The sequence below is a fragment of the Maylandia zebra genome, linkage group LG13 (genome assembly GCF_041146795.1).
Source record: "Maylandia zebra isolate NMK-2024a linkage group LG13, Mzebra_GT3a, whole genome shotgun sequence".
Lineage (NCBI taxonomy): Eukaryota > Metazoa > Chordata > Actinopteri > Cichliformes > Cichlidae > Maylandia > Maylandia zebra.
Window position 1 is genome coordinate 23071776 of NC_135179.1, and position 8519 is coordinate 23080294.

The 8519-nt window shown below is 39.5% G+C and overlaps 2 protein-coding genes across 2 annotated transcripts; both read right to left on the minus strand.

The window, feature by feature from the left end:
* Positions 1-2908: 2908 nt before the first annotated feature.
* LOC101470442 (glycine N-acyltransferase-like protein 3) lies at positions 2909-4633 on the minus strand. The gene is made up of 5 exons (XM_024804668.2): positions 4334-4633; positions 4152-4259; positions 3936-4056; positions 3478-3610; positions 2909-3379 (listed from the first exon to the last, which is right to left on the minus strand). Exons 1-5 carry the CDS (start codon positions 4406-4408, stop codon positions 2974-2976), a joined length of 843 nt encoding a protein of 280 aa, XP_024660436.2. The 5' UTR covers positions 4409-4633; the 3' UTR covers positions 2909-2973.
* A 462-nt stretch (positions 4634-5095) lies between these two features.
* LOC112435730 (glycine N-acyltransferase) lies at positions 5096-8230 on the minus strand. Its single transcript, XM_024804673.2, has 5 exons — positions 8019-8230; positions 7823-7933; positions 7630-7738; positions 7083-7209; positions 5096-7002 (listed from the first exon to the last, which is right to left on the minus strand). The coding sequence occupies exons 1-5, from the start codon at positions 8094-8096 to the stop codon at positions 6591-6593; spliced, it is 837 nt and encodes a 278-aa protein (XP_024660441.2). The 5' UTR covers positions 8097-8230; the 3' UTR covers positions 5096-6590.
* Positions 8231-8519: the final 289 nt, after the last annotated feature.

The following is an 8519-nucleotide window of genomic DNA, read 5'->3' on the forward strand; positions in this document are numbered from 1 at the left end:
AGGAGGCACAAAAACACCGCCCCCACGAATAGCTCACATAGTAAATGATGTTGATTAACTTTCAGATTTGTGAAATTTAGAGATTTGGTGCCACCATGTAAGTCCCCATGACAGAAACTGTCCATCATTTGTTTTTTCAATTTGACAATAATAATTACAGATTTTAAAAACTTTTTTAAAGCAAATGTAGCCTAAAATGCCATGTCCATAGCTATCTATTTTTTTCTTGAGTTACCAATATAAGTTATATATTAAAATTAATATATGGATAAATAAAATAAATAAATATAATATTCTATACAATTTTTAAATGTTTGAAAGTATTTTAAATCTGTCGTGTTGCTGAATTGCCTGAGCCCCCCCTCCTAATTCCTTTCGATTTGTTCCCCTCGTTGGTCATCTAGTCATACAACTTACAGCGAGTTTTTTTGTTTTTTGGAGATAAAAATCATCTACCAGAACAAACTTGTGTGTCGTTGTTTCATCAAAACAAAAATTTCATGTTTTACAATATTTCACAAATGCATTAAAGGAAACATGTCCACACTGTTACCCATATTTACCGTACACACCCCAGCAGGTCACCACAGAAGCTCGACACGCAGGTTTCATATTAGTACATTACAAAAACAAAAGACAAACAACACTTTATTTTTATAGAAATAAATACAGTGTAGGCTATAGCCGTCATTAGGTCATTAGTGTAAAAAGATGCATACAAATGGAGGGTCGTCTCCTATCCTGAGGAGGTGAGGAGATCAGACTCCTGCTGATCTCCTCTCTGCACAATCACACAGAATGCTCAGGGGTCTCGAACACCAGTCCTTGAGGGCCGGTGTCCTGAAACTTTTCCATGTGTCCCTGTTGCAACACACCTGAATAAAATTTGTAGATCATTAGCAAGAGTATAGAACTTGACTGAATGCTGAAGTGGCAACCCCTTATCCTACTCAAGTAAATTTAAATAAATGTAAGTGTTTGGAAAAATGTACTTCTAAAATTACTTTTATTGCACTGTGTTCATTCACTCACAAGCTGCTGTAGCATGCATTCAAGTTCTATAGATTCTCGCTAATGACCTACTAATTGTACTCAGGTGTGTTGCAGCAGGGACGAATGGAAATGTTTCAGGACAGTGGCCTTCTAGGACTGGAGTTTGAGACCCCTGCTCCTGCTGGTCTCCTCTCTGCACAATCACACAGATTGTCCTGCCCAATATAACCTGCAGCTGTCGCTGTTGAGGCATTTTGAACAGAAGTTCAATAACGGTGATGCTTTCCAAAAAATAGAGGCTTTTTTAAAATAAATGAGACAGATGAGAATGGCCAGACTTCTTCAAGCTGATAGGAAGGTAACTCAATAACTACTGATTACTTCCAAGCGTCCTGCACCCCGAACCTTGAAGCAGATGGGCTTGTGCAGCAGAAGACCACACCAGGTGTCACTCCTGTCAGCTGGGAACATTTCTGCTTTCTTCTGGAGACCAAAGGAAAATCCTGGTATAAAATGTAATACTGCTCACGCAATACAATAAGTGGAAGAATGTCTGAAACACTTTCTGAGCAATGTGAAACTTATATTTTGAATTATTAAAACAGAAAATGGGACGTTAAACAATGGGTGTGCTGACAATTTTACAGCAATTCAAGTAAGAAAGAGAACATATTTCTGTGAGGTATGAATAAATTACAGCAAGATATGAAAAAATAGCTTTTGGAGACACATTTACTATTAATCTCAGTGGTGTTTAAAATAAAGGGATCGGCTCATATGAAGGAACAGGCAACCACAACAATGGACGACTTCTTGCACAGCAGAGGGATAGGGGAAGTTGCTGACACATCTCCGGGAGTGTATGTGTGAGAAAAGGGACACAAAAGACACATTGAAGGCAACAGTGGCATGACATTCGTGACTGCAGGCTGAATAAGCTGAAATCTATTGTGGTTCTTGTTCATACTGAGACATAGCAGGCTGTTAGTGGGGAATCAATTAGCTGTATCAGACTGTTTTGTTAATCCGTACAATAGTGGTCTACAATCAGTTTTTAAAATCGTTTATCTCTTTTATTTAATCTTTTGGCTCCTGTGGTGTTTGATTGTAAGCACTCAGTACCAGGGGAAAACATATTATTGGGTTACCTTATTGACATTGCTTTGGCCTACACAGCTGAATCCTGCCCTCTTTAACAGCCAAATAAAATAGTTTCTTCTCATTAGTCTTCCAATAACATAATTAACCTCACTCGCCTGTCCTCGCCGAGAGATCACAACTACCTCATATTACTTATTTATTCTTCCCCTCAGCTGTGGACTCTCCACTCTCTACAGACACCCCAGTCTCTCTGATATAAGTGAGAATGGTGTGAGAATATGAGAAAAATAAATTAATTTTATTTTGTAGCACAACCCACTATAGTCCTTGTGCCAGTCTCATGTCTGGATAAATGAGTAGGACTGTGTCAGGGACCCAGGAAAAGTTTTGGCCAAGTCTTTATGCAGCTCAGAATAATTCCATACCAGATTGGTCAAAGCTGGGATGGAGGCAAATCATCCGCTTTGGTGATCCCTTAAATGGAGCAGCCAAAAGAAGAATAGGAAGATACTGGCTCAGAGTGTGAATCATTGGAGCTCAGTTTAATTTAGATATAACTTTTAAATTCTGTCCTATAATTTTATCTTTTTTTTTCTTTTTATGTCATGGCTGTTGGGAGTTGGCCCAACTTAGAAGTGATGGAGTTGATCCATATCCAGGAATTCTCGGAGGGATTTTTTTGACATTGTGAAAGGGAACATCTCTGGGCATTTCATACTATATTTCCATAGATCATATTCTGATCTAGATCCTATCAATTTTATAGGGATAATAAATAATAAATGTTAACAATTATGTTTTTATTTGTGTTTCATTCATTTTATTATATTTTTACACATTTATGAACCTGATAAAAATGAGTACAGTTGTTTCATGAAGCTAATCCAAAAAATTGAACTCCAACCATGCAGCCCTGTAAGAAGGATCCTCAATGAAGCCCATGTTTTTAAAGAGCTTGTAGGACAGCACATTGTCCTCTTCTATGTAGCAGAACACCGGGTAACCCTCAGCATGGAGTTTCTTGGCCAAAGTGCTGATCACGATTTTGGCATAGCCTTTCCCTCTGTGCTCTGGCAGCGTATACAACATTCCCAGAGCACAGTAATCACATACGAGTATCCAGGACACGGGCTGACCCTGGCTGTCTGTGATGCAGCATGATGGGAAGTTACTGATTAGGTTTTCAATCTTCCTGTAACCCTTCTCGTCTCCTCCGAACTTCCAGGTTTTATTCACCAAGTCAACGTGGGAAAGATTAAGAGACGAAATCCTCGACTCAAGCTCACTTAAAAAAAAGAAAAGAAAAGAAAAGTTGTTGAGAAGCAATATAATTTACATTGCTCTGAAGCATATTTCATGTGACATATGCTTTTCAGATTATACCTGTTAATCGCTGGCATGTGCAGATAGTTGGTGTCTTGCAAATACAGAAGGTGTACTAAAATATCAGTTTTGTATTTTACTCTTCTGTCACAAGACACTTGTTTGAGGACTGGTGCATGGGAAACATCAAGTCCTGTTGGACAAAAATAATTTACATTGAATACTTTGTTTGTTGTTCCTTCCTTGCAAGAGGTTAAACAGTAATTTGTAAAAACAGCAAAACAACATAAAAAGGTGTAACTATCATTAGGAAAATCACCATATGACCATTAAATAATGCTGATCCAGTGCTATCAATGAAGCTGTTGTAACTTACACTTCTTTAGTAATAATGGATCACACTGTACAAAGTGTGTTGTGTCTATAAAACTGTGTAAATAGGAACAGCTGTCAAATGTAGTGACGTAAAAGCCACCATATTTATTTCGTGCTTATTTTCTGCAGTGATCTGAGCTCACCTCCTATCATGAAATAAGTGCTCCAATCAACTGCATTCTCGTCTGTCAGCATTTTCCTCAAACTCTGTTCATCCGTGCTGTAGTATGTCACTTTTTTCATGAAAATCGAGGCACGCTTGTTCTGTGAAATTAACAAAAGCTGTCACCATCATGCGACATGGAAAGATTTCAGTCTTGAAAAGCTATCCACAGTTTTCCGACGGGATTTAAACACACCTCGGGGTCCGGTCTGCAGATGATAACTTTAAAATCAGGCCACGCATCGACCACAACTTCCAGTGTAGTCGGTTTGTTCCTGTTGATTCCGTACAGGAAACCGTACACCTGAAAGCACGAAACACCTTTAAGCGCTGTTGAGGCTGTAAAGCACAAAGACACGCGGTTTATGTCGCAGATACCTTATAACTCTTCGGTAAGTGTTTGAGCAGAACTCCTTCAGCGACCTGCAGCTCGTCTCTGCTCAGGACCTTCATGTTTGGATAGTTGCACAGTTTTCTGACACTTTAACCTTTTCAGGTTAAACTGCGATGGCAATGATGACAATCAATGAAATGTAAATAGTTATTTACAGCACATGAAACTCCCTGTGGACTCTGCTGTGCCCGAGATAAATATCTCTTCTGCTCGTTTTCAGCTGTTTTAAATATGATCTTTCGACAGTTCCAAAGACATTTGCGCGTCTTTGTAAATCAAAGACAGAGTGTGTGAAACTCTGGAAATCGCGGAAGTGATGTGAAGGGGACGTAAACGCTAACTGGACTTTTCCTCCAGGCTGAGGTTGTCGTGATTCGCACTTTCAAGACGTATAATTGAAGAGAACGTACGATAATCATTGTCACCACCACCACCAACGCTCAACGTCACTGTTGCTCATTAATTTTATATTTGTAAAGTTTTAAATACAGTCACAGTTTGTTTGGTTTTTCCTGGAGACCACGGGTAAATCCAGGTGTAGCCTCTAATACTTCACCAAAACACTGAGACCCTAAACCCTCTCTCAGGAATCTGAACCCTTTATTTTAATGATAAAAAAAGAAAGTGGACTTTAAAAAGTGCTGTACCTAAACCTAGATTAACCAGGTGAAAATAAATGAGAACACGCAAGTACAGCGTGTGCGTGTTTGTGTTTGTGCGTGAAGCAGTAATAAATGACACCAAGATAACAATTAAATGTCTTTTACTTTGGAGAACCATGGATAGTATTACTTGCAAATTAATGCGCATCATACGTGGGAAAGACATCCAACAACAGACCACTTCTTTATTGAACAGCAGAAGAAAAGGAGAAGTTGTGAAGGATACACTTTTGCTAATCATTGTTATACAAGCCAGCAAACATCAAGAGCGACTTTCATTGTTCTTTTTGTTAAATCTTCTGGCTCCTGTGTTGTTTGATTGTAAGCCTCATTGCCTGGGGAATCATTTTATTGGGTCACCTTACTGAATTTGGTGACCCTGCTTTGGCTTATAAAGCTGCCAAATAAAATAAATTTCTTCCACCTCATTACTCCGCTTATAACATAATTAACCCCGCTCAGCTGTCCTCACCAGCAGATCACATAACTGTCTCATATTTACTCAGATGGGAACATTAACTGGTTCCTCAAGCCTTGGTCAACAGACAGGAGAGAACCTTCCAGTCTTGCCTACCTCATGGTTACACAGACAAGTTAGCTTTATTTGCTCCCCTCAGTTTTTAATGAAGTACTAAACTGTCCCCATTTTTAGAAGCATATTAGCTTCAGTTTGAAATGTTTGTACTTAATTATACTGTTAGTTGTTTTTTATGATTCACAGCTGATTTAGCCAGATAAATGCAAAGGGTTGTGTCAGGAACCCAGGAAGAAAGTCTTTATGCAGATCGGGATAATTCCACAACAGAGTGGCCAAAACTCGGATTGAGGTTAATGATCCGGTGTGGTGACCCCCTTAAACTGTTGTGCAGGTAATGTGATTGATTTGATTGTTTCTTAGCAAAACGTTATCAATGGTGGGGACTGATTCTACTTAGAGAAGATTATTTTTGGAGTTGATCCAGGAAGTTGTGGAAAGGTTCTTTACTATTCTGAAATAGGGGAAAATTGGACATTTCACACCATATTATGACAAATATATCAAAATGAAATTTGGAGAAGTTAGCTTGAAAATAATGCTACTTACAGGTGCCCTTTCTGACCCCAAAGCAAGCCCCAAGGAATTAGTGTCTTCTCCAAGAAATCACATACTCACTCAGATCCAGATGTGGATCCTACTGGATCCAAACACTCAGAACATGCATGTAATTATCATCTTTATCTGTGGTACGCAGTCTGGGACTGCTATGTTTGTATTATTTTTGTCAATCAACGCCTACTTCACTTACTCTTTGATTTTTACAGTCCAGGTTTAATGCAATTTTTCCAGGAGATTTACTGTACACTTAGAGCCCATACAGTCAAAATAGATGACAGACCAGAAGTGAAAGTGATCACACCTTTTATAAACGAGAGAAATGTTCCTGGGCAATAAGAGGGCCAAATAAAGAGCTATTAACCCAAAATTCTGGCTATCGTCTTTATTCCAACTATTTTCTAAAAGACTGAGTTCACCTTGTGACTTTAACTTATGAACAGAAAAAGCTGTAGCATTTTTTTTTTTTAACTTTTATTCTGTGCTTCATGGAAATATTTGAAATTCATTGACTACAAACCAGGCTTCCCTGTAAGAGGGATCTTCAGTGAAGCCCAGGTTTGTAAAGAGCCTGTAGGACACAGCGTTCTCCTCTTCTATGAAGCTGTAAACTGGGTAGCCCAGTGCATGATTCCTCTTGGCCAAGCTGCTGACCAGGATTTTGGCATAGCCTTTCCCTCTGTGCTCTGGCAGCGTGTAAAGCATTCCTATAGCGCCTGATGCATAGGTCAGAATCCAGGATACAGGCTTTCCTTCAGCATCCAGCACGCAGCAGGAGGGGAAGTTTGCAATCATGTTGCGGATCAGCCCAACGGCCACATCGACCTTTCCAAACTTCCAAGTTTGGTTCACCAAGCCAATGTGCGATTCATCAAGAGAGCTTACTGAGATCCCTGAACTGACATGGAACAGAGCAAAGCTTGTATTATTATCAGGACGTAAAAGTTATGATTAAATATTTGTATGTGTAAATAATACCTGTCAACAGGAGGAAGCCTGCTCACATCTTCCAATGTCATCAAGTAACATTTTGCCACTCTTTTACAGGGTACACCCTTTGCTGATGCCACTGCTTTGAATATCTCAGTGTGGGAAACACTGGTTCCTTTAACACAAGTAATCAAAACCTTAAATGTGTGAACCTGTTTTTGTCTTAAAACATGATTTATTAAAGATTAACTTGCTCCCAACATGGGAAGTGCAAAGTTTAACCATAGATGTGTCCCAACTTTTTTTGTTTTGCAGTGCCATATCTTTCTATCACTAAATGACATACCATAACACTTTGAACACAATGAAAGACAATACCATTTTGAAAGATATAATTCCACTTTGAAGGTAGAAGTACATAAACACCAGGCATTAGGATGACTTTTCATTGGCTGGTCTAATTATATCATTGAAAATCACTTGCAGTAATAGACTTCAGTGACCATATGCAGGGCTGCAGTGTGGGAGCCAGCGAATAAACAGTTTGAACTGATTCAGTAACAATGCAAACAATAAGAGAGCTTGTTGCCATTACCAACACAAAAGTACTTGCTCCAGTCAATAACAGATGACTTGCTGAGGATTTCTTCTAGAACAGCAGCATCAGTTGCAAAAAGCAGTGCATCTTTGAAGAGGTCACTCTTCTGGAAGAAAAATAGACACGTGATCTGTATTGGCATTTAAACAATGTATTGTGTGCACGCAAGCCCCCCCTGCACAGACAGTACCTGTTCACCGTGTGGTTTGCACATAATGACACGGAACTGTGGCCACCTGTCCACTAAAACCCGTACAGGGTCGGATCTGACTCTGTTTCTGATCACCAGGAAACCGTAAACCTTAAATTAATTCAGTAGTTGGTTATTTGCAGTACATTCAGTTCCTTGTAGAAATAAAAAATATAACAGATTTAACCGAGCATACCTGCTGCGACATGGGTAAATATTTCTTCAGCTCGTTTTCCGCTGTTTTTAACTGATCTTCGGACAACTCAAAAGCCATTTTTCTCCACTCAGGAAAAAATGAAGCGTACAGTTCGGTAAGTGATCGGAAGTCGGGGGTCTACACGACGACGGAAACGTTAGCTGGGATTGTTTCTAAAGGCTGAGGTAGTGATTCACACTTTCGAGGCTTAAAGTTGAAGAGGAGGCACAAAAACACCGCCCCCACGAATAGCTCACTGTCATGGTTGAAGGAAACGGTTTCCAAGGCCTAATCCGTGGATCGACTTCCTTCGAGGCGTGGACGTCTATCAGCAGAGAATGTACCTTCACCTATCAGCAGAGAATGTCCCTTAGTCTGTAACACAGTCAAATATATTCTCAAGTAATATTCAAGCATGCCATTCAGCGTGTTAGTACGAGCTCGGTAGCAGCTTGGGAGAACAAGAAAACAGAGACTGCTTCAGATTGTCTTCCCAAATTG

What these genes read in the sequence shown, in the direction of transcription:
- LOC101470442 (XM_024804668.2), bottom strand. Translation starts at nt 4,408, where the DNA reads ATGAAGGTCCTGAGCAGAGACGAGCTGCAGGTCGCTGAAGGAGTTCTG. An exon ending in ACTTACCGAAGAGTTATAAG is followed by an intron (nt 4,260 to 4,333) that starts GTATCTGCGACA and finishes TCGTGCTTTCAG; the next exon opens with GTGTACGGTTTCCTGTACGG. An exon ending in CACTTATTTCATGATAGGAG is followed by an intron (nt 3,611 to 3,935) that starts GTGAGCTCAGAT and finishes TTTGTCCAACAG; the next exon opens with GACTTGATGTTTCCCATGCA.
- LOC112435730 (XM_024804673.2), bottom strand. Translation starts at nt 8,096, where the DNA reads ATGGCTTTTGAGTTGTCCGAAGATCAGTTAAAAACAGCGGAAAACGAG. An exon ending in ATTTACCCATGTCGCAGCAG is followed by an intron (nt 7,934 to 8,018) that starts GTATGCTCGGTT and finishes AATTAATTTAAG; the next exon opens with GTTTACGGTTTCCTGGTGAT. An exon ending in AGGCTTCCTCCTGTTGACAG is followed by an intron (nt 7,003 to 7,082) that starts GTATTATTTACA and finishes GTTCCATGTCAG; the next exon opens with TTCAGGGATCTCAGTAAGCT.